General features: G+C 40.5%; 1 protein-coding gene across 2 annotated transcripts; it reads right to left on the reverse strand.

The window, feature by feature from the left end:
* Window positions 1-951: 951 nt before the first annotated feature.
* On the reverse strand, window positions 952-12,422 carry LOC114139360 (SH2 domain-containing protein 4A). 2 transcript variants are annotated; one of them, XM_028009264.1, is made up of 6 exons: window positions 12,404-12,422; window positions 9,463-9,830; window positions 5,859-5,973; window positions 5,546-5,657; window positions 5,240-5,447; window positions 952-3,681 (listed from the first exon to the last, which is right to left on the reverse strand). In XM_028009264.1, exons 2-6 carry the CDS (start codon window positions 9,641-9,643, stop codon window positions 3,518-3,520), a joined length of 780 nt encoding a protein of 259 aa, XP_027865065.1. In that variant the 5' UTR covers window positions 9,644-9,830; window positions 12,404-12,422; the 3' UTR covers window positions 952-3,517. The 2 variants fall into 2 exon arrangements, with proteins under 2 accessions (XP_027865065.1, XP_027865063.1); XM_028009262.1 differs by lacking the exon at window positions 12,404-12,422 and adding an exon at window positions 12,239-12,385.
* Window positions 12,423-26,098: the final 13,676 nt, after the last annotated feature.

The following is a 26,098-nucleotide window of genomic DNA, read 5'->3' on the forward strand; positions in this document are numbered from 1 at the left end:
ACTACTCTTAGCGTAGAGCTATAGCCACAAAAGGATACTTTAGATCTAAAATCAATTAAAAAAGAGATGTGATCCTAGATGTGCGAAGCTAATAACAACAATCCTCCACAGACTTGAGTCAGTAGTCAGATTTTTATTTGTAAAACAAAAATGTCAGAAAGCCTGTGTCATTTTCCTTTCACTTTGTGTTTAAACCAAATCTGAGTGTAAAACAGTGATGTTTGTGGTTGTAATGTGACAGAATGTTTTTAAGAAAAAGACATTTTTCACAGTATTATAACGTAATTGATAAACTTGTTCAAATCATTAAATACTTTGTAATGACCACTCTTCTCTCCGATGTCATTTGTAGTTTCCCAAGGAGTCACCAACACGACCTCAGCTAGCTACCTGCTAGCCCCCGCTAGCATCCATGGACCCGAACCATCTACAGTGGGCCGACTGCATTACAAGAAGTCAATAACGGGCACTTTCTAAGAGAACAAAGATGAAGCGACTCCTACAATGCTTTGCTGGGAAACCCAACACTGTCCTACTATATATAGCGGGGCTTTTCACACTGTGTGCATGACTGCTTGTGTTAAGTCACATGATTCAAGATATATGGGTGGATAGACAGGCTCACACACACACACTCACACGCACACGGGCTGATGGCGTGGAGGAGGTGAGGGAATGCGGTGAGGTTTATTGAGTTGAGTGTGACGTTTTTCTTCCCGTGACCAGACTCTCATTTGCTCTGTCTCCCCAAGCGTCTCGGCCTCTGTCTCAGCCCAAACCACATGCTAATCAGCTCTCCGCGCCGTCCGTTTGATCTCCACCAGGCGCTTTTCTGATGCATCCCGCTGAATAGATAATCACTGTGCAAATCACCGATAAAACTCGGCTACGTTGTTGTCGCATCTATCTAAAAATTTAAATCTAAGAAGGGAAAAAACACGCAGAATACAGTTAACGTGTTACAATTTGTTCCTTTTTCCTGACATAGACAACAGATAAATAGTGCAAATACTTATATTTGGGTATAATACAAAAAAACAAACAAAAAAACAAAACGTCAGCAGAGCCAGCATGAGCAGGGATTCAACTGGTGACCAAGTAAAGTGAACACATGACCCACAAGTTAGGTAGTAACTACATCTCAAACAAACCATAAAATACAAAGACTGTTGCTTCTGTTCTGTGTGGCTTCACGCTTTTCACAGCTTCTAATATCTGATGGAGTGTGGCGCTGTCCACACTCAGGGTTCTGTTGGAGTCTGTACAGAATTTGCTAAACATGTTATGACAAAAATGATGGCAAGATTTTTTTTTGCTTGGATGATAGAAATAAAATTTTTCATTTTTATAAAATGTAAAATAAACAGAACTATAGCTTCACCATATGGCTACACCTGTTCTACCACTCTCAATTTGTTTGTTGTTGTTTTTTTAAAAAAAATCTGACTACAAATTTTGAAGTTTCATCTAATTATAGTTTGTACGTGAAGTCGTGAGCTCTCTGGGGCACCCTGCTGGCTCGGAGGTGTCATGTCTTGGGCTGGCTGCAGCACGTGATCACGGGTGTCTGACTCACAGGTGTATGACAGGTGAGTGTTCAGGATTTAAACTAAACGTTGCGCCTAAATACACAGAGACTAGAATTTCTTGTAAAACAAAATCCTCCTCAGTGGATGACCACAAGCAGGTATCATGAGCTTAAAGATTCAACAAGTTTTTATACAAACAGATTTGCGTCTCTTTCTGAGCTCCTTTAATTACCCCAGCACAACTGTTTCTTTGTTAAGGATGATGACGATGCAAACTGTGCTTGTGGTAGCCACAGCTGAGACAAGAAGATGAGGAAGAGATCTCATCAGGCAGCCCAAGCTTCATGCCATCCTAGTGCAAAATATGTAAGTTTCTTCTTATTTTAAATATAGGCATCTTCAGGCATGTATTCCAGTCTATAAAGTCAACTTCATTGTGGAGGTTTGTCCTGTTTTAACTATGCTAATATATCCCTTTGTGCCTCCCAGGCCCCGCAGTATCACTTGGCCGTTGTTTAATGCTAGCGTTAGCATGCTAACATATACAGGAGAATGACTGAATATGTAAAAATAATATGTAGGCCTCCTCAGGCACGTATTCCAATCGATAAAGTCCACTTTATTATGGAAATTTTGTACAGTTTTAACTGCTCTAACTTGCGTTTGTGCTTCCCAGGCCTTCTGTATCATTTAGCTAACACTTAATACTAGCGTTAGCATGCTAACACGTCCAGAAAGTCGCATTTACCGTCATAGCGTCATAGCTAATGTGTTGATTGGCTCACTAAACGACACCAGAAAGTGCAAATTTAAGGCTATAAATATTTATTTGGGAATGTCAATATCTAAAGTGCTGCTGAAATTTTCCCCATAGAGCAAAATTAAGAGAAATAGATGTCCTATTGAGAGTTTTCTTTATTTTATTTTTTTAAAAAAGTCCTTTTCTCTAAAAGTAAAATGTGGTTGAAAAGTTAAAGTTGAAACTTGTTACACATAAAGAGATCTATTTTTTAATATGGTTGAAAAGATGTTTAGAGTTGATCAATCGAGCCAACATATTGACATATTTTCTGGGCTAAATTCAGAAATTGACAGAGTAGCCAAACTCGTGTTGGGAGAGTTAGAAGATATTGAGATTTAAGACAGTTTCTTGCTAACCTTGTATTAAACAACTTCCCTTGTGGCTGAGTGGCAGCTCAAACGTGAACAATTAAGTCATTTGCAATAGAGTATGAAATATGAATCAACAAAGAGGCGTTGCTGTCCAGAAACTGCTCAGTGGTTTTGTTCCAACACTTGGACAAGTTCTTGAGCAATATATCTGGAGCCTCAAGGGCTCCTGATGAGCAGGTCGGTGCTTGTCAGCGAACGAGTGCAAGGGAGCGTTCCCTTGTGAATGTTGAGATGTGTAATTAAATTGTCTAAAATCCCTTTAAGGATAAAGGTACAAGAAGTCCGTTTCACTGTGAGTCCATTTGTTTTATTTCATTCCCAGGATCCGCTGACAAGACAGAACGCCCAGAGCTTATATGAATATGAACATGAATGAATATATGTGACTGATTGACGCTTTTTGGTTTCCAACTTCAGCAAAGGTCATCCCCGTATAAAACCACTGTGTTTTTCCATTCAGCAGCGTGTTTGTGTCTACGTCCTGTGGACATGTGCCCCCTCAGTGTCTGCCTCGAGATCACAGGCTCTGCAAAAATATAAGAGTCTGAATTTCAGTTTCCCCCACTTTAAGTACACAGTCTCGCTCTCCTCCACAGACGCTTCTCCATCTGCAGGTGGAAATTTTAAATTAGGTTCTTGGAAAAGTTCAAAAAAGGACACTGGTCCTTTTTTTTTTACTTTTTCTTTTGCAGTGTATTTATCCCCCACTTGGGTCCTCAAGCAGGAGTACGAATGAGCTGCAGCGTTTGCGTCAGCTCCCACTCCTCAGGGGTCGGGTGTGTTGACGTACGGGAGGCTGGAGACACGGCGGCTTCTTAATGGACCAGCGCTGTGCCGCTTTTCTGTAGATGAGCCGGTTTGACAGGAATGGGTGGTTTTTTGCAGGCGGGTGGTTTGCTGCAGGCATCGTCCGCAAACGCCTTCTTGAGATGAGCCACACGACCTTCGTTTTCTGACGTCTCTCTGCGCTGCCGAGTTTCTGAAGAAAAAGAAAAAAAGAGAGAGCGAAAGATCAGAAGAGTTCCAGGAATTATTCCTCTGTTGGTTTTGACTAAGAGAAATTTCAGTTACGGTAGATGAGGAAGAACTGAGCAGAATAGTCATAACCTGGGTGAAGTTCAAATTACAACAAACCTTAATGTTTTTATAGGGTTTTTATGCAATGGGCCAACATAAAGTGGTGTATAATTGTAAAGAGGAAGAAAATGATGTATGGTTTTTTATATTTTTAGCAAATAAAAATCAGCAAAGGGTGGCAAGTCTTTGTATTTAAGGTGCCCATTCTTTTTGGCAAAATCACTCAAACTCAAACTGGCACAATTTTCAAGTCCTGCAACCGAATTTCATTTGGATTTTGGTCTAGACTTTAATTTGATATTCTACTGCAACTCTGGCTATATGTTTAGGGTCCTGTTGGAAGGTGAACCTTCACTCCAGTGTCAATACTTTTGTAGCCTCTAAGCCAAAGACCAGTATATCCGTGGTCCTTCACACCTTAATCATCTGTAGCCTCATTAGCTTAAGCCTGGTAGCAACCAGCCCCTTGTTCTACGCTTTGCTTAGTAAAGAGCATCTAGGATATTAAATATTGAGAAACATCATGTTCTGGAGGTGTGGCCTCTGTTAAAATTTTAAATTTTATCTAATTGCTAATGTTCGGTCGGGCCGTATATAATGCGCCAGTTTGACGCTATGAAGCTTACCAGAAATTGCCTGCCCTATAAACAACCCACCTCCGAGAGAGAAGTGCCGATCCAAACGAGGCGGCTGTTTGTGTCAATTCAATATTTTGAAGTGTGACCAACATGGACTGAACAGCATTGTTCACTTCCTCCGCTGTCATTGCCAAAACTACAGGCAGACTACAGTTCAGTAGTCGGCACAGAAAATTGATGTCATTGTTCACAACTTCAACATCTGCTCGCTGATTGGCCCGGTAGCAAAACTACAGGAGGAATCCAAATAAATGGGAAAAAGCCCAGATGGGCACTGAAGGAAGATTTGCGTGGAAAGGCAATGACCAGGCAGCCTTGGCTGTCAATCAGGTTCCATATTGCCCTTCTAATGACCTAATTATTTGATATGGTTGTGATGAAAATGAGACTCCTGCTGTAATGGGTTTCTTCTAGGGTTGACCTGTATTTAAATCAATGAATGTCTCACTGTTGGAATGGTGTGTTCAGGATGATGTGAAAGTTAGAATTTCCTTCTTTAACATTGTTTGAGTGACTAGTGGCACGCTTCCTACATATAACTTTAGTTTTCATTTTGCAGTGTTTTCATCCACACACATTCACTGTGTATTGTGGCAACTTTATATGGCCTTTTTCTTGCTACTCTTCCATGAGGACTAGAAGTGATTGTCTTGTCAACAGATTTCCTCACCTGAGCACACAATCTTTCCAGTGACGAGCTATTTGGCAATGGGATACCTTGAAGTTTGTAGCTACAAATGTGAAAATGTTCAAGAGGTGTGTACACTTTAGTGAGGCGCTGCATATTTCAGCTCCTATAGGCAGGAATCATCCTTCTCTCACCTCCATCCTGTGGAGTGACTCTTTCTGCTTCTGACTGGTGGCTTTGTAGCAACAGGCTTCTACAAAAATGCGGCCTGTAGACGAGGTTCAGGTCAATATCGTTCTCCGAGCTGTCGTCGTCGTCGTCGGGGTCCTTCGGGTCCTCATCAGTGCTGCAGTCCGCCACCTCCTCCTCAGACGACTGGTTGATTGGTGTACCTGGATCCTCCTGTGTGTGATTGAGGATATGCTGATCAGAATCCAACGGCCGTTTTTGTATTCTAAAACCCGCCTCCCACATACAAACTCACACGGAGGGGGACTCACATTAACATCTGTGAGAGGGAGCTTGGCATCGTCTTTGATGCTGAGCTGCTGGGCATCACTTCCTGGCAGCAGGTCCGCCGTCTGGATGCAGTTCCTGTTATCACTGAGGAGTCTGTAAGGGAAAGATATCCATTGTTGTTTTTGCAGACCTCCCAGCTTACGGATAAATATTTTGACCTCAGCATAGCATAATGGGTAATATTACAACCGTTAGCTTAGAATCATGTTACTTTAGAAAGCAATTTCTTTTATTGTTTTACATTTTTACTGCCCTATACGTTTATAGATGATTGGCAGAGTTTTCTATTTCTACCTGTTCATGTGGTTCTGCAGAACCTTGGAGGACCTAAATTCATCCACCTCTCCGATTATAGTCACGCTCACATCGCCGTCCCGACTGAGGAGCCAGCTCACTTGTTTACTGGAAGCTAGAAACAAAGAGACAGAAACAAAAATGTAAAAAGTGGTCCATTTGTTTGTTTTCTACCCCCCAAAATTGAAGACACTCAGCAGGGTTCTGCCTGAAGCAGACCTCTCAATAGCTGATTTTAGCCAGCAGGTGGTGCTGTCGCACAAGGATAAATTCTGTGAAACCGAGTATGACAATACATTGTTTGGTCATCTTGGTGTTATTACGTATTTAGCTTTATTATTCCTTGAGTTAATTGCCAGTTTTCTAATACAACATGTAATACACAACATAATTGAACCTGAGGTAGTAAAACAATAAGAAAATATAGGAAGTAAACAGCAGATGGTGTTTCTTTTTAAATTAATGTTTCACAGCTATTTTAAGTAAATAAAACATACGTTACAATTTTAAAAACCTTATAGACAAACATCTCAGTCACACCCTGGAGAAATAACAATAACGTAAAATTTTTCCCTTATCGTGACGCAGTGTTTAAAAATAAGCCACCCGTCACAATGAGCGACAGCCCAGGTGTTTTCCATGACCGTACGGATGAAGATGAAACAACCTGCCGCGACGTCACAGACGGGGGGGGGGGCGTGGCATCAGAAATTCAAACCCAGAACGTAGCACTGCGCCGTCTGCCGACTGAAACGTGGTTTAAAAGGCCACATAGAGCGATATGTTATCATCAGGGACACATGAGCGACGGTCACATGAGCTCTGAACGCAGATTTCCAACAAAGGAGGCCGTGTGTCTCACCGGCGAGCACCGCCGCGCACAACGGGGCATTGTGTGACGTCACTACAGGCCTAAATCTGCGCGTAAACACGTCTCCGTGTTACTGAGTTATATCAGTCAGATAGGGAGACAGAGAGGCCGTTTCCATTGCATAACGGAGACCTACTGCCTTTGTTACTATCAGCAGGAAAAATGGAATACGAGTGTTGGGGCCATACTAAGAAAAATAAAGAAATCACAAGAATAAACTTGTTCAAGAATAAGAGAAGTTGTACAAGAATGAAGTTGTAGCATTATCAGAATAATGTTGTAGTATTGCGAGAATTTAATCACAATACTATGATTTTATATTGGTAATACTACCAGAAAAAAAGGGAAAAAATGGCAAAAAATATACTACTTTAAAACTCAAAAGAAAAACAGTTTGTATTATTTGGTAGTATTTCCAGAATAGAGTCGTAATGTTGTGACTTTAATCTTGTAATAACTTCTTCTGGTAATACTACAACTTTGTTCTCGTATTATTTCAACTTTATATCCAAACGACTTCTGACTACTGTGACTTCATTCTCATTCGAGTTTATTCTCACAGTTTTGAATTTGTTCTTGTATTATTTAGTCTTTATTCTCGTACGACTTCTCGTAATATTACTTTACTCTCAAAATATTCGGACTTTATTCTTGTATTTATTTTCCTGACAGTTTGGTATTTTCATTCATTACTTAGCAGAGAGATTGTAAAATATCCAAAGTAATCTCAAACCTGTCAAATAATCTTATCTCAACAAACAACAGCGCTCCCCTGAAAGACCAAACCCACAGTGAGACATGGCGGTGGCAGCATCATGATCTGAGACGCAACCATTAACAGCTCTAAATATCAGTTTTGACCCCAATTTATCAAATATCTAGTAAAAAGTAGAAGATGGGGGGGGGGGGGGGGGGGGGAATTTGGATTCCCCCCCCCACAAATTCATAACAGAAAAAATACATTTTTGGACTTGTTGAAGTAAAGGTCCGGATTAAAGTTAATTTTAAATAATCTGAGGGATGGTGGACAAGCGGGTGTCATGGCAACATGATTTATTTGGAGAATTTCTTCTTGGTAGAGAATGCTACCAACTCCAACAAAGGAAGCTTGAACGCTGAAATCAAATCCTTCCAGCAGAATTTTGTCTTTCAGTTAAATTGTATGGGATGAAGGTCCCATTAAATGTGATAAAAGTTTATCAAGGTTACATTTTTTTAAAACACAAAAACATCAATTTTTTACAGCGACCTAAACACCTTTTAGAGTGACGGAAATAGGTTTAACAGTGTCGTAGTGTGACATTAATAAGTCTAAACGAACATGTTGAAGCCCGTCAGTAAAGACGTCTAAGTGGAGCATATCTTCTGCAATGCTCAGACACGCACGCACACACACACACACACACACACTCAGTCTCTACTCAGGTGACATGGCAGAGATTGGGTAAACAAAGATGGTAACTTGATATGCGGTCTAAAGCGTGGCGACTCCCGAAACCACAGGGTTTACTCAATCTTCTTCAGCTTTTAGCCCACACAGCAATTGGGCTGCCGGAGACAGAGGCTTTCAGTTACACACACACACACACACACACACACACACACACACTGTAAGTACACTCCCTTTGTGCTGCTGAACTAGTTAAGATGACAGCGTCTTTGTAAGATAGATCAGCACTTCTAATGAAGAAGGGTTGGGTTTGATGACTAAAACACAAGCTGAAAAAAAACCCAAACACTTAATTTGATTGGTAACATTAGAGACACAACTCCTGCTTCATTACTTATGCACACTTTGAGTTTAGAAGATTACAGAATTAATTATTTGTAAAATAGCTTACAAGTGTCGTCTTCACAACATACCTATAGATTGCTTGTTGCACCCAAATATTATAAATAATAGATAGTTGGGGGAATTATAAAAACAGCTTTCTTGTCATTGGTTATCCTCTGAACCCTAAAATGTCTTAAATAGTAACTAAGTTTTAAGTTACATTTATATATTTTTCAGCCATTTTCGGGCTATTGCAGCCCTTTTGCTAACTGTAGCTAGTTATTGCTGAGTGGCATCTTATAACTTAGCTTTAGCTTAGACTGGGAAACTGAACAACAGCTGACAAAACATTGTTATTCAGATCAAACTAAGAAATAAACTAACTACAAGTATATATAAGTTCAGCAATTTGTTTTCAAAGTCAAAACAGACTGACTTTTAGCTAGCTTAAAAATGTATAAAGCTGGCTGTCAGATTTTATTAGCTCCTCTCAGACAAAAAGCAATGGATTGGTGGATTTAAGCGGAATTACCTTTCAGGCCTTAAGATAACCTTTAATTCAGTCATAGTTTTATCAATAAGAAAGTTATTTGAAGATTTTTTTCACTTCTAGGCAGTATTAGAAACGCCATTTTGAAAGTTACAGCTACAAATTGTACAAAGACGTAGCCGTAGGCCAGTAGGACATTTTGACAGTATGGTAATCTTTCAGTAAAAGTACAGCAGTTTTATTGCTCATGTTATATCTATCTATATAGATAGATAGATAGATAGATAGATAGATAGATCTATCTATATATAGACAGATCTTAAACAAACACACAGCAAAAAATGTTGCTCCTCCTGTTAATGCCTCATCCTTTTTGTATTACTGAGAATAACTCTTGCTCAGTATAGCTAACTGTAATTAAATCATGCCAGTCTAACCGGTACGACATAAGGAGTGCTGTGCTCCAAACCTTTCTTGGCCTTCGTGTTCCTGTTGGTCCTCCCTTCTCTCTCTTCCTTCTCCTCGCGCACTCTCCAGCGTCGTACCTGCTCCTCTCTCATCTTCAGAAACAGAACCCTCTTCTGCTCCTCGCTGAGGGCCTCCAGCACCTCGGGGTCCACCCACATCTCCTTGAGGATCTGAGCCAGCATCTCGTCTCTCTGTCCGTCCCGCAGTCGCTTCTTCCTGAGTTCGAGTTCCCTCGGATCGGGGAAGGAGGAGGAGGAGGAGGAGGAGGAGGAGGAAGAAGAAGTGGTCTCCTTTGTCAGTTGTGTTTCTCTGGACGTGGCAGTCAGCAGTATCTGGATCGGTTTTGGCCGTCAACACTTGTTGCCTTTGCTGTGAATGTTGGAGAGACAGAGAGATTAGATTGACTGCATTGTTCAGTCCCTCTCCATTCACTTGTGTTTTGGCTGGCAGGACACAATGGACGCAAGCAAATAATGGCCCCTCTGCCACACAAGTGTGTGTGTGTGTGTGGCGGGGAATGCTGCTGGGTTTCTAAACACTGAAAGGCAAACAGGGGCAGGTTCAGTATGTCAACACACTCACAGGGTGGGGTGCTAATGACTCCACATTATCTGTGAGTAACAGACACTGAGACGAGAAACCCTGTCCAATAATTTATTTCAACAGACATGCTTGTTTTTTTTTTTTTTTTTGCACCTTATCGACCCACGTGACGCCGACGCTCTCTTCCAATCAGGAACTCCAGAAAAAAAAATAATCCAGGAATTGCCCCTGACCTCTTTCTCGCTCTCTGTGTGTGCGCGCGTGTGTGTCAATAAAAGCAGTCTCGGTCTTGCACGCACTTTTGAAAAATACCCAACCAAAGAGCCAATAGGGTTCGAGTCTGTGGTAACTATTAACCAATCTACACTTGTAGAGGAGGCTGGGGGCAATATAGTTTCATAGTAAGAAAAAAAAAAATCATAGATGAAAAAATTGAGAGCTTACGATGAATTTGCACATTTGTTTAAATGGGCAAAAAGTAAATTTAAAAAAAGAAATACAGTTGAATTTTTTTCTGTGTAGAAACTTATGTGTCTGAAAGTCTTGAGAGAGTTGATAAAGTCAGTGGAGCAGTTTGCCTCTCTAATAGTTTATATCCATATTTTGCACACACGCACTTTGCAATTTTATCGCTTTCTGCTTCCATTTTATCCCCATAAACAAATAATTTCAAGCCCATATACTAAAACCAATCCACATCAGGTAGCTCTGCTTTTTTTTTTGTTGATGAATTGTGGCAATAAATAGTCATAAAAGTCTTCCAGTCTAACACATAATAAAATTTATTATACATCATTTTCAGTAAACTTTGCATTACACCCCGTTTCCATTGATTATGGCTCCGATCCCGGGTCGGCCCCTGTTAACGCTCATGAAATACGACAGATTACGATCAAACCGAAACATGCCACTTCCTATTTACTGGAGTCATATAATCATATTTCATAAAAGCAGACTAGAGGTCGAATGCAGGAAAGCGATCGCAAATCACTTGGTTGTCGAAGCCGATCCAGATCTATTAACACGAACGTGGGCGGTGTGAAACGTCCCGCTGCAGAAAGGTGTTGGCTATGAAACAATAAAAGCTATTAAAATTATACATTTTCCAACTGTTCAGAGCATTTCTGTGCACTGCCATCCAGCTGGCTTATACATTTTACTCAACCATTACAATAAAATAAGTGTTTTAAGCATACATATGTCAGTAAAGGTCTGCACAACATGGTCAAAATAGCAATAAGTAAACATCATATAGCATTTAAACAGCTGTAATTATTAGGTTGTTTTAGCAACAGAAGGAATACACTGCAAAAACACAAAATCGTACCAAGTATTTTTGGTCTAGGTTCTAGTGCAAATATCTTAGTACACTTTAAAGAAGACTAAACTAGCTTGCAAGTAACTTTTAAACAAGATCTAGGAGCTTGTTATATAATTCCTGAAAATTAAAGGAAAAGTACTAATTTTAAGTTAAATAATCAGCTAATGGAACAAGACATTATTCCAGTATTATAAGTTACAATGTCTTGTTCCACTGGCTGACTATTTCACATCTAGCTAGTACTTTTTCATTAATATTAACGAATTATCCACTTAAAACAACGTCTTGCTAAAAAGTTACTTGTAAGTTAGTTGTCTTATTTAAGAGCATTCTAATACATTTGCAGTAGAAACTAGACCAAAATCAGCTGGTAAGATTTTGTGTTTTTGCAGTGTAATTCAAAGAAAAGCAGTCGCTCGCTTTGAAGTCTCATGTTAAATGTATTTATTTATATCATGCCTAATCTCTACGAGCACTAAAACTGTATTATTTATGACACCCGTTTTTGTATATCAAGCACATAAATTCATTAGGAACCATTCAAAATCAAACTTCTTCGACTTTTAGCTTAAATTGATCATTTATGCTAAAAACATCCACCTGTCGCTCAGTGCCCGCGTGCTAATTAGTGCCGGGGTTTCTTTTTCTTTTTTGCCTCCTGCCCCTCTCGCTTGGAGGGGACAGAAAAAGAAAGCCGGGGGAGAAGGAGGGAGGGAAAGAGGGAGGTATGTGTGCGCAGCATACAGAGGGGATAAACTTTGAAAAGTCTCTCTGTGTGAGCTAACGGCGGCCGTTTGAGAGCGACGGACAGGCGCGCGAGGCGAGCGGTAAATGAGCTCGGACGGACCGTGGAGCCGCCATGACACCACAAAGGAGACCGGGCCGAGAAAGAGAGGAGGGAGAGCGGACTTACTCAGCGTCTGCCAGTCGGTAGCATCTCCTCGCTCCGCTCTTGATTCCCGGTGCTTCTGGGGATAGATGGGTGTGTGCGTGGCGTGACAGAGCACGCCTCTCTCTCTGAGTGTGTGAAAAGCTGAGGTATGAAAGCTGAAGTTTTCTGGGCTGCATTTGTACTCACCGGGAGTGGGACGGGCTGGCAGTCATCTTTTCTTCCTCCTCCTCCTCTTTCCTTCTCGCATCTCCAGCTTACGTCGCTGCAATGTTAGCTAGTAACTAGTTACATTTACTCTATTACATTTACTTTAGTAACTTTTTGGAAAAGTGTACTTTTACGAGTAATTTTTACTACCTTTATTGCCTTTGACTTGAGTAAATTCATAATGAAGTGTCGCTACTCTTATTTGAGTAAAATTTGAGTTTGTTTTCACCAAAAATTCCCCAGACGCAGACACACACCTGCAGTCTTTGTTAGTTTCATAAGTATTATACACTGCTCAAAAAATAAAGGGAACACTCAAATAACACATCCTAGATCTGAATGAAAGAAATATTCTCATTGAATACTTTGTTCTGTACAAAGTTCCATTTGCACAACAGCAGGTGAAATTGATTGTCAATCAGTGTTGCTTCCTAAGTGGACAGTTTGATTTCACAGAAGTTTGATTTACTTGGAGTTATATTGTGTTGTTTATTTTTTTGAGCAGTATATTTAAAAACAGTTATTTGGAATAATGTTTCTTTTGTCTAATTTTGTCATTTTGTAAGTATTTTTATTTTGGCCCCCTAAAATACAAATATTTCCACATAACTTTATATTTTGCTGCGTCTGATTATGTAATTTTTAAACATTAAGTGACACTGGAGCAGCCTTTTTACCAAAAACTTTTCTATTCTAACTTGAGTAATTTCTTGGAGAGCTACGTTTTACTTTTTACTTGAGTAAAAATATGTTGAATTCGTGCTACTCTTACTTGAGTACAATTTTTGGGTACTCTACTCATCTTCGAGTGTTGCACAGAAAAAAGATAAGGAGATAAAATGATCAAAATGGCACATGACCCGCCGTAAAACACTGGTGTGTTTTACTGCTTCTAATATTTCCATGCGTCACACAGGACAAAAATGTAATCATCCACACAGGGTCAGTAACGTTTCTCCCTGTAGAATCAGAGCAGAATCACTTCTTATTATTTCAAATCCCATCAAATTATATCTCCAAGGCTCACTTTTCTTTGATTTCCTTCGTTGTCTTCCTTGAGGGAAATCCTGCCAGATTCAAAAACCGCCGATCACAGGAACACATGCGCAGGAAGGAAGCATGGGCTGCTTATCCTTTGGGATTTTTTTCCGTCAACAGGTTGTTGACACAGTTCTGGTACCGGCGGCCATTGTTTTGGGTTTGCTCTGCTGCTGCCAGATCTGACAAGCCAAAGTGGATGGCGTGAATATCGGTCGCATACCTGAGAGTGATTAAAGCTATTCATAGCAAGACGAAGAAGTCACATGTTCATAGCCAAGACGGTTGCTGCAATCTGTCATTTAGTGTGTGACACAGATTGCATAAGTGCAGGGATTTTTTTTTTTTCAGGGACTTTGAAAGGAGCCTGAAAAGTGAATTGTTTCAAGCCATCATATAGTAGTACAAACTACTATTTCCCTTCAGTGTAATGTATCAGACACAGCAAGCACTTAATCTGAAGGAAAAAAATCTGAAAAGAAAGTCACCTGAAGCTTGAAACATGAAGATAAACACACAGATTTTCTTGTTTCTCCCATTTTGAAGAGTGCCCAAAGTAATTGGGTCTTTGTGTCATGTTATATTCAAACTTCAGGAAAACAGGAAGCTATAGACTGCTTCAAAATGCAGAGATGCACCAATCTTGTTTCCTTGCCAATTTCTGCTCTTCTCTGATCTCTAAAACGCAACGGTGATGCATTTACTGACCAAAAGCAGTGGGAGTTTTCACTTTTTATAGGAATGTGAATAAAAAAAAAAAAAGCTTCAGCAACCTTTCTCTTATAATAAATATTAGAAGATGTGACTTATGGACGGAATAAGTAAACAAAAACAACTAATACTAACGTATCTTATATTGTTTAGTGTATCAATTTTTTTTTGACATTTCCTAAAAATACGATAGTGAGTACATACATTTATTTATGTAATATATTTGAATATCTTTCTACTGATCCAAATAAACTTGATTTATTGAACCTCTATTGTGGATCTATAAAGTTTGGGTTTTGTTCAGTTTGATTTAATGCAACTGGGATAAGAAATTACTTTATTCTAAGTCTCATGCAAATCTTTACCAGATGTGTAGATAAATGTAGAGGACATTATGTTACAAAATGTTATAAAGATGCTAATTTTCCAGCTGCCTAAATAAGTACATTTCAGTTTTTCAAGAAAATATTGACCTGGTGAAACAAATTAAGCTTGCCAACTGGTTTGTAAACGTTTTATCTTTGGATTCTGTAATTATTCATCGAAATGTGGGAAACACCTGACATCATGAGACCGGCCGTGCAAACACAACTAAAACAAATCCACCATGTGAGCTAACAAATAAAACAAAATAAATGTTTTATTTAAATACATTTTCAAGTTTGTATTAATTTAGAATTACACTTATTTCTACATTAGAGATGCTAGCTAAGCAAATTAGCTTTCTTGCTCATCTTTTTCTTGTTTCAGTGGCGTAAAGGAGTGAAATCACCAAATGTCCAGTCCAGGAACATTCACTCTGAACCTCCACTATGTTTGACATTTCGCAAAATGAAACCAAGCAGCTGCCGCCAGTAGATAGCACAGAGTTTCCACCAAAACCAGTGTTTTCAGTGATACCAGACACCTGTTTGTTTACTGCTCAGTCCGCCACTAAAGGGGGGGCAAGAACCTGGTGGTCAGGTCACGGATCTCGGACAGCAGGAAGCTGTTACTTTTACTGAATTACACTGATGTGTCAGGGGTTTTTATCTGTATTTACACAGATTAGGTCTACTATAGTGTGAATTTTAATACTCTCCTAGGTATTAAGGTGAGCCTGTAAAACTTTCTGCGTGATTTCATTTATGAAATGCCACCCAAGTGAGGTCATGCTTCTTTATTTTTCTTTACAACTTTCTTCCTTGAGTATTAACGCTATTTCCCACAAAGAAGTCACCTCCCGCTTAATTACCCACAGGCCAAGTTCATTGAAAGCTAAAAATGCTAATGACGAACAAGCAGCCGGGAAATGTTTTCCACCGTGCTGCTTCTGTCACTCTCATACCTTTCCGACACACCGGCACGAGAGGCACACCTTGGAAAAGTACCGAAATCAGTTGAAAAGAGAACAAAAAGATGAAATAGTGCGCCAACAGCACCCTCTGCTGGAGACGACCAGGGTAGCAGGTTATTTTGATGTAACGGGTTAGTTGAATTAGTTTGCCTAAAACGCCTTCTAAAAAATAAAATAATCACATCCACATCTTTGCATTATTTATGTGTACTTAAACCTTAAAAATTAAAAATAGAATATTTATTTTTATGAATTACCAGGGACGTATTGCATTGAGTAGTAAACTCCTGTTCACCTGTAACAATATGTGATTTCTTACTAATATAAAATGTACAGAATAAAAACAAAATGTCAGCTGACATAAACAAATTGTATTTTCCTGCAGCTACACTTTGTGACAGTAAACAATTATCTGAACATAATATAATTTTTCAGATGGCTACTATTAGAATTTGCACTAGTATTTACGTAATAGTAGTCATAAATAAGCTTCTGGCATTAATCTTGTAGGATTTTAGTCCATTTTTATTGGCTGAGATGATGCTGTTGGTTTGAAAATGTTGGTTTTACACACTTTAAGCATGTGTAAAATGCTTGAAGTTTTACATTTTTGAAAATGCTGCTCATTTTCAAAAGAGTAGCATAATACTTTCACCATGCTTAGCAGTTGGATAAATTTTCTTTCTATTAATATCCTCACTATAACTCCTTCAAACATATTTCTGGACACTGCAGCCAATTAGCGAAATCAGTCTCCTCTAACCATAATAATTTCCCTCTGAATGCATTTGAGGAACGTTGGAAACTTGGTTTTTATACTTGATTCAAGCTTTATGTTCTGTAATCCTTCCATCCTGAAAGAAAGAACTGTTCAAATGGATAGCAGTACAGCCCTGGAATAATGACAACATGAATGATTCCTTTTGAACTTTACTTTTAATCCATCAAATTAGATGTGATGCTATTATATGCATGAAAGCCTTAATTAAAGCTTGTTCCACCCAGTCATCTGTTTGACCCACATCATCCATCAGCATTTTTTTTGTCCTTTTGTACTAGTTAAAGGGCCAGTACTATGTAAAATCGACTTTCTGAGCTTCACATCATGTCATAATATTATTCCCTCATCAAGGAGGAATGTTGATTTAATTCTTTAATGAATTTTTTTGAGAAGTCCTTCAATCTGTATGGCAACAATTCAGCTGTGCAGAACGCCCAGGTGGACCTAGCTCCGCCTTCGAGGACGAAGCTCCTCCTCAGAGATGCTGTTTCCGAGTTTCCACCTCACAGAGCAGCTCTAACCCAGGGCTCCTCCTCTCAGCTCCTTCAGACTAGCCAGCAGCAATTTGCAAACAGCTGGTGGAACTGTGGAACTACAACCATGTTGTAATGACTTCCTGAAGGTTTCAGAAAGAGCAGGAGCTTCTTAAAGAGACAGAGGCCCAATTTCAAGGCGCTAAATTACGAAGTCAAATATCTTCTAAGTCAAATTTGATATTTGTAGCATTTTCATAACAGCTGGAGGGGACATACTGTAGCAACTTGACTGTGCTATAAAATGTCACTGTGTGCCTGGAAAACACTTAACACTGTCCTTTTAATATCAAAGCAGGATTAAGCACGGAATATTGTCACTCCTCTCCAGGCTTACCAGATGCAGATTCTCTACTAAACCTAATGGGAGCGGCGAGGCGATGACAAACAATCTACAGGTCTTTTTTTTCTTCTTTTTAACCACACTGCTAGCAGGTTAATCAGGTCAGATTTTTTTTAAAACCTGTTTTTACAGCTTGATTTATGTAAAAAAAACAAAAAACCCCCCACTCACACATGGCATAAAAAACATCGCTGTGACCTTTCACCCCGGTAAGATTGAACATTCACTTTTCTGCGAGAAGGCACCGCTGAAACCGACCCCGCGCATACTGACGCTCTCGTTACAGGATGCAAATCTCACGTTTTTCATCTATGACAAGCCGCATACAATAAGTCTCCGGTGACATCAGCGGTACACGCAAAGCATTCTCAGTTAACCTTGATATAAACGGCGGGCGCCGTGCTCCTGCAGACCAGGATCACGGCCGATCTGATCCTCCACGGCGAGCAGCGACTGGTCTTCCCCAGCTCTCTCTCTCTCTCGCCCCTCAGCTTCCTCATGTTTAATGCATGTGCTGCAATACAGCCGGCTTTATGAAAAGGATAAGCATTTGTATACACACGAGAGATGGACGCGGTCAAACGGAGCATAACGAAATATCCAGAAAGGATCCACGGCCAGGATAAACTTAGTCGAGCCAAGTCCTCCATCACTTATCACCCTGCCACGACGGTGTGTTTTCAGAACAACAAGACGCAGGCGGCGTTTTGTGTAGAAATTTGCCATAAGACTGATTTTTACTTATGTTCCTGAATGTAATCCGGCAGATGCGTGCACAGTTGTGCAGGATTTAAGAGGAGAAAAATGATGTGGGATCCTTCGTTTGGTGTAAGAATCTGCTTCGATTTAATGGATTTTCACGCCTGTTATAAATCCCACTGTTTGTAAATGCACCACAAGTCTAGAGCAAATTTCCAGAAAACTACAAACCTGCTGAAACATTGATTTCCTTTAAATCTAGACTATATCCCCCTCTTGTTTAGACCTGGTATGTAATACTGCTTATTACTTGTAAGTTTTATTTTCTTCTTTTTTCTTAGTTAAGATATTTGCGCTAAACAAACCAAACCAGAAATATTTGGTGAGATTTTGTGTGTTTTTGCAGTGCGGATGGAAATTTGCACTCATCCGCCACTAAAGCTGTTCAGATTATGTGCTTGTGCGTGCCAAAGTGACAGTGATCCAAAACCTGATGCCAGCTGTAGATGAGGACTTCACTATCTGTAGTATTCAGACATATTCTCCCCAAAATCAGAGAACGTATGAGCACACAAAAAACACACTCCTACAGTTCAAAAGCACAAAATCTTACCAGGAATCTTTGCTCTAATTTCAGGTTCAAATATCTTATAAAGCTTGAAATGAGACAAAACTAACTCAGAAGTAACTTTTCAACAAGATATAAAAGATTAAGTCAATAATTTTTGAGTATTTATTTTAAAAAGTACTAGTTCCACAGGCAGATTATTTTACTTACTTAAGTGAACAATTATTGACTTAAGCTCCTCTATCTTGCTGAAAAGTTACTTGCACGTTACTTTTGTCTTCTTTCGAGTGTACCGAGTTATTTCCACTAAAAGCTAGACCAAAACTACCTAGTAGGACTTTGTGTTTTTGCAGTGTGCCATGAGGCGGTTCCACTGGATTCCTTAAAACTCACATGTCTGTTAATAAACAAGCTGCCGTTCTGAAAGTTTTCAGCTCTTCGGGAGAGCTGCGGTCCTGTGGGTGAAGCATGTTATTGTGGGCTCCTTGTTTACAGCCTGGCGCGCAGCGGCGGCGACGACAGCGGCAGCCCGCTTCACCCTCAACGTGCTGACCAGCAGGCCCGGCAGATTCCTGATCTGCACAAACACAGACACATGCCACATTTTGCCACCATGTTGTCAAGGTCACGTGTTTTCTTCTTTCCCCTCGTTCTCCCCCCACACACACACAGATGCAGTCTCTCTCTAAGCAGGAGCTGAAAGCACTTCACGGTTTCTGTCCTGACTCTGGCGACTGCGTCTCCCAGTGGATCTATCCGTGTAATGGGGAGTAGTAACGTGTCAGCTTTTTCATGCTTATAATGATCCAAACGAAAGGCGCGCTCGTATGGCAGTGTGTGTGTGTGTTTTTTCTGTTGCACACACGTCACCAGTGCTGACAACCTGCATTACCCCCTTCCTCACAGGCGGTAATGAATGCTGATGAGGTATAGTGGGAGGCGATGGAGTCGGACACAAAGGCAGCTAAATAACGATGTCCATCGTGAAGGTGGGCTTCAAGGTTTCACTTCTTTTTCTTCCCTTTGAAGCCGTCACATAAATCTTATTATACAAGGCCATCATGCCATCACCAGCTACTGAATGGCTGCTAAACACACACACACCCCCCACTTTTCCCCAAGAGAGCATTTCTGAAAACACAACAATGCTCTTGTCTATTGTTTTGTGACATTCACAAACACGTTGTTATCCTAATAAACCTTTTTTTTTTTGAAGTCTTCTTTTGGACAGAAAGAAATGCCTACAGTAGACCCTCCAGGTCTTTTGTGGCTTGTACTGCTGCATCAAGCAGAGTGGGGTCTGGGCCGTTGGGGGGCTGTTTGGAAGCACCCTGGGCTCTCTGGTTGTTTCAGCGTTGGCAGTTGTCCAGCTGCGGCAGGTACACAGAGTGGGGCTTTATACCGAAGTGGAAGCAAAAAAATAATACATTTGTTTGGTCATTTTTCCACAAAATTCATCTGGAAAGTGTGGCGTGCTCTTATATTGTGTATTCTCAAATTCCCCTGTTGAGTCAATACTAGAGATGCACCAATCATCTATTCCGATATTGAAAACAATTCTATATAAGGTATTGGTGACGATGAGCGCAAATGTATTCAGTCTGATTATTTATTTTACATTATGCTTAGAGTCCCTAACTTCATTTTCTGAACCATTTGAAGGAAGATTTGTTGCAGTTTATCTTTTACATTTGAACAGTCAACTTATTGTTTTTGTCAGTTTCAGTTTCCTTATTATTTGTTATACATTGGCTCTTATACTCCTGATTGCACTGACTGGACAAATGAAAGTTGTTTTTACATGTTTGACCAAGCTTGTGTAGCTATTGGTGTGTTAAAGTGTGACGTACTGGAGCAGAGTTATCAAATGCATTTTTAATCTAGTATATTTATGTCTGTGTTCAAAACAAGAAACATTGGAAGTCTCTTCAGCACAGCGTTTCTGTATCAGATCAGAATCGGCCGATGCCAAACCTCCGATATCAGTATCGGAAGGGAAATAAAAAAATCTAATGCTATTTGTTTTGAAACTAAAAACGAGTTTACTTGGATTCCTGGAGACTTTAAACACAAATCATCTTCAAAGCACATCATGACTTCTGCAAAAACAAGAAACAACTTTGAAGAGAAGCAACTTCTAAGCATGCTGTCCTGAGACTCTGGGTTGAAAACGGCTCTCTTTGCTTCTGTTTATGTTCCGCACTTAAATGCATGTGGACACGTTTTGAAAAAAAAAATTTTTTATCGTGTATTAAAGATGTCGGCGTGCTTTATAGACACTCAGGCTGTTATTGCTGTGAAGTTCAGGGATGAAAATCACATAAACACATGCTCTCTGTGATCTGTGTGTGTGTGTGTGTGTGTGTGTGTGTGTGTGTGTGTGTGTGTGTGTGTGTGCTCCCCCAGCTGTCCCATAGAGCCCCCCGTCGTTCAGCCTGCAGACACTGAGGGAACCGGAGCTGCAAACTCTGCTGATCAATACTTGTTTGGAGGATTTCTCTGTTTGAATCCACTCAGCTGTGCAGCACTGTTTCATTGTGTGTGTGTGCGTGCGCGCACGCGTGTGTGTGTGTGGACATTTCAGAGCCCGATTAAGAGCCCATGAGAGAGCACCGTTTGTATCTGTATCTTTTTAATGAGTTTTGCATGTAAGCATGTGCAGAGGAATGCTTGCTGTGGGATGAAGCTTACACACACACACACACACACACACACACACACTCAGAGCCAGGAGTCTGGAGGTATAGAAGCGAAACACACACTATCAGTCTCGTCTGCCTCCTCCCCCTTGCTTTGATTGTGAACGCGGTGTTATTACTTCACTATATTGATTTATGTCCTCCAAAACCTGCATTAAATTTTTTATAAACAAACACACACACAGACCTCACACGACTGCAAAATTACACACACACACACACACACAAAAAAATAAGATGCATGCATCCGACGCTTGCAAATGCATATCCTGCCAATGCACATTAACGCACTTATGTGCACCATTACAGGAGACCACCCCTCTTCCCGACGAAGCAGAACACGAGCTGTTTGCTTTTCTTTCTTTCTTTTTTTTTCCATTTCCCCCCTCATCCACCGGTTTCTCCTCCTCCTCCCTCCATTGTCACATCAGGGATTTGCAGCGTTCCCAACACGTTGCCTCCATCAGGGCCCCGGCAGATGTCACTTAGCCGCAGACGCATCTCTTCATTTCTCCGCGTATCCATCCCTCTGCCTCTCCTGGGACGCAGACAGGGTGGAGGAGGAGGGAGGTGTGGGTGGAGAGGCAGCAGCGGCTGCGTATGTGGGAGTGCCTGACTAAAAGAAAAAAAAAAAAAACCAGAAAAAAGGGGGATGGGAGTTGGAAGGTTAATGAATTAGTAATTAGGATTGACATTGCATCTTCAATGGTTTTCCAATAAAACTGCTGGTCAGTCTGAACTCCCTTTGTCATCTTCAGATGGCTACGCTCCTCCTCCTCCTCTTCTTCGTCTTTCTCCTTGGATAACCCCCCACACACACATACACACACATGCACACACACACATACACACACACACTACCTGTGCTCCTTGGCCAACCTTGCCTCTCTAACCTTCAAAAACACACCCAACATTTTCTTTTGTTATGCTTTACTTCTACCTTTCTCCTCACTTTTCTCATCTTCTCCATCTTCTCTCAGTCTTTGTTTTCACTTGCTCTCTTCGTCGTCTTCTTCTTCGTCTGTGTCCTCCTATCGATCTCCTCGGCCCACACTCACGTTGCATTAGAGCTAGTCAATGTTGCACATTTGAGGAGAGTTGATAAGAAAGCGTATACCAGAAAGTCTACAGCGGGGGGGAAAAGATTCACAGGGTTCAGTATGTCCTGTGCTTCCGAAATGACTTTGAGCTAGAATGTGTAATCTGGTTGCTGCGACATAAAAAGAGAACACAAGCATGTTAAAGTGGCTCTGGTTCTACTTAGACTGTAAATACGCAATTTATTCTCGATTTTATGTGAAAGAACAAAGAGGAAATTCTTAACTGTAACGTGGAAGCCTTCTTATGAGTGATTTCAGCAACTATGACATTTAAAAACCTGTAGTATAAGTAGTGTTGTAGTCAAGAAGACCACCTAACCCGAGACAAAGACCACTTTTTCAGGCCCAGACTGAGTCAACATGCTAGGTGATGTTAGCTTTTACGCCAGACTAGATGTAAACGGTTGACGAGATGAAAGCTAGTGCCTTATAATATACAAAATAAACTGTACACGGGTAGCTAACTTTAGATAATATTGATTAAATATCTTTATGATAAAGGCCGGGTACAGGATTTTGGTACAAAGGCAGGTTGCTAACGTTAGCTCGGTAGCTTTGCTAACACCTCCTTTGTCATAGCATATATATATATATAAACTCTCTGTAGAATTTGAATTAATATGTTACAACAACTTTTAATTTCCCTGTGGGATCAATAAATTTTAATTTAGATTTTTTTATAATTGAATTTTTTAATATTGATAAAATAGTAGTAGATACTGGCAGATTATTTCACTTATAACAAGACATTTTCCCCTTGTCCTAAGTGAAATAATGTGGCTGTGGAAGTGTTACTTTTTTTAAAGGAATTATTTACTTAAAACAAGCTCACATATCTTGCTGAAAAGTCACTGGTAAGTTACTTTTGTCTCATTTCAAGAGTACTAAGACATTTACACCAAAAACTAGACCAAAAATACTTGGTAAGATTTTGTGTTTTTTGCGGTGTGGGCTTTGTTCCTCTGACGTTACTCTGGTTTGTATGTTTAGGGATGTCATCTGGACGGAAGGCGAACCTCTGCATCCCCACACCATGATGCTGCCACCACCATGTTTCACGGTGGAGTTTTTCCACACAGATACCAGTTTGCCTGCTGGTAAAGGAAAAAAAAAGTTTTGGTTTTATCTAGCCTGAGCACATTCTTCATTTTTAGGACATATTTATGGAGTCATAACTACAGAATATCCCACATGAGCTGCACAGAACACTTTTGAGTGTTTTTATTTGTCATGCTTTATTCTTCTTGCACTAATTTGTCTTGTTTATGGCGTGACAAACCTTCGCAGTAAATTCTGCAGAGTTAAATCAACGCTATGCTGAGTCTATTTGGTCTTTATCAGAATTGGTGTCAATTTAACTCTTTCCAGAGTTATTTCAACAAGAAATTGAGTAATTTTAACTCTTGGAAAACTTATAACTACTCAAACTATTGTTGAAATAACTGTAAGAGTTAAATTAATGCCAATTCTGAAAATTGGCATTGCCAAGTAGACTCGGCATTGTGTTGATTTAACTCTGCAGAATTTGTTGTGTTGGAATAGTCGAAAGGGTCTGCATTACTTTTGGAAACCACCGCATCTGAGCTCTTTCTATATTTGGGGAAAGCATGAAGGATGAAGGAGGCGCGACAGTCTGGTTTGTCGAGAAAACAGGGTACAGGCAGTGATTCTCACGAAATGCTGACAGGTAGCATTGCAGCGTTAAGATTTTTTACATTCTGTTTGAAATGGTCCCCTGTCTGACAACATCGCTGCTTCATTCCAGCATCAAAGCCAAATACCTTTCTGACGGCTCTCATTTACAGATGTCGCTCACGCGCACACAAACACTTTCTACATGTAGACAAAAGCTCAGACGCTCAGCTGATGCTAGCGCCGTTGCTTTTCGCTGAGAATGTCACATCAGGACTTGGATTTATCTTTGTTCTCCATGGTGAATGATTGTGCTCTCCAGTGATTTAATCAGCGACAGTTCTCCTTTTAAATCTTGCTCCACATGTAAAGACGGAACATTGGCAGCAGCTTTGTCGGGAGTAGGAACTCGAGATAGATTACAAAGATTAATAATCAAAACCAAACACGGCGAGTGTTTGATCTTCTGCTGCGTTTTACACTTGGATTCTTGGTGCTCAGTCGGGTCTTTACAGCCAGAAATGAGACCCTAACAAAGTAGCTTAAAGTACTGGTAAGTAGCCATAATGTCTTCACACGAGGGCTGACCAGATTTCTGTCCATGCCAAGGAAATCACACAGCCTGGTACTGCCACAACTGCCGTTCAGGGTGATGTGCCCATGTTTTTTTGTTTTTTTCCCCCCACACATTCCACACAAGCCAGAAAGTTATCATGTGACAACAGCAACGTCTTCCGTGTCTGCAATTTCCCGTACACGACCTTGTGGCAAACAGGAAAGGTGACTTCTTATGAATTTGTTTTGATGAGCTAATTTTTGCCCATCTTGCGTAACAGAAAATTTCCTAGTAAAAATATCTTTATAATATGCTAATGTTGGTGTGCTATGACGTAAGTAAAATCTGTTCACCTTTTTTGGTTGGAATGTGACAAAATACATTCAAAAAGACTGAGAGGGTTAGTGGAAACAGGATATGCTGGGATATGCTGAGTCAGAACTTCTAACACAGCAGAACTTTGTTAAAATACAAATAAATCTCAAAGAGCCAAAACGTCTGTCACAAAATAAATGGGAAATATAAACCAAACACAAGGAAGAGTGCAGTTTCCAGTGTACTTCCAAAAAAATACTGTAATTTTTAAAATTTATTTAGAAGCGTAGCTATTTCTAAACAGCTGAATTTCACTTTCTTGCAAACATGGGGAAAGTTTTGTTAGCCTGTTTTCAGCTAGCTGGAAATCACAGCTGGAGGCGAGGCAGTGCTGCATTACTTTATTCACTGAACAGCTGGAGAAAGTTGCTCTTTCATTTAAGGAAAAATACTTTTTTAATTGTTTGGAAACCATCTTTTTCTTCTAGATCTCGGTGTACAGTCGTAGTGCTAAGCCAGTCCTGCAACATTTAAACAGGACTGAGAGCGGGTGAGAAAAGGAAGCAATAAACCATCGAATGGAAACCGAAAGGTTGGATTTCGTTTGAATTATTTTACAGTTTATGTTATAAGTATGTCACATCTTTACGGGGTCATTCACGTCAAGATACAAAGCTAAATGCAGGCTTTATCTACAGTTGCAAAGGTCATGTTTTCCCTCACAGACATACAAATCCTGTTCAAACCATGACCAGTGCAACATCCAGAACATGTCAGCTCCAGGACTTTAGACCTTGGACAGCTCTAGATTACTGCCAGTAAATCATCTGAATGTTGATCTTTTTTTTCTTCCTCATTGTTTTGTTCCAAAAAACAACAACAACAAAAAAACGCCAGTTAATCATTTTTTTTCTTAATGTGTCAAAATCTGGTGAAGAACTTTAGTCCATCAGAGGACATGGTGAAACACTTTCACGATTTCACGGTCCTCGGGCGATGTGTGAAATCTCAGAGTGACGGAGGACAGTGCAGACACGTGTGCTAAACACAACTGATCGCCGGGTGCTAATGTGCCCCTCGAAACGCGTCCCGTTCACTCCGCGCTCTGACCACGCGAGGAGTGACGGCTGCTCCGGAGCTCTCCGTGGAGCAGCAACGTTTCCATTTTCCGAGCTGCCACTCAAACGCGCCGAGGCTCCGCGGAGAGGAGGGGACGGTGAGGACGCTCCTGTAGCCATTCATCGGTCCGCCGAGGAGCCGCGCTCCGCCGCCCGGACCGCCCGCGTGCCCCCGCCTGCCTGCCTGCCAGCCAGCCGGAGCGGAGGCGCGAGACTCGGTCATTCGGCGGCGGACGTGAACGAGA

The sequence above is a fragment of the Xiphophorus couchianus genome, chromosome 23 (assembly GCF_001444195.1).
Source record: "Xiphophorus couchianus chromosome 23, X_couchianus-1.0, whole genome shotgun sequence".
Lineage (NCBI taxonomy): Eukaryota > Metazoa > Chordata > Actinopteri > Cyprinodontiformes > Poeciliidae > Xiphophorus > Xiphophorus couchianus.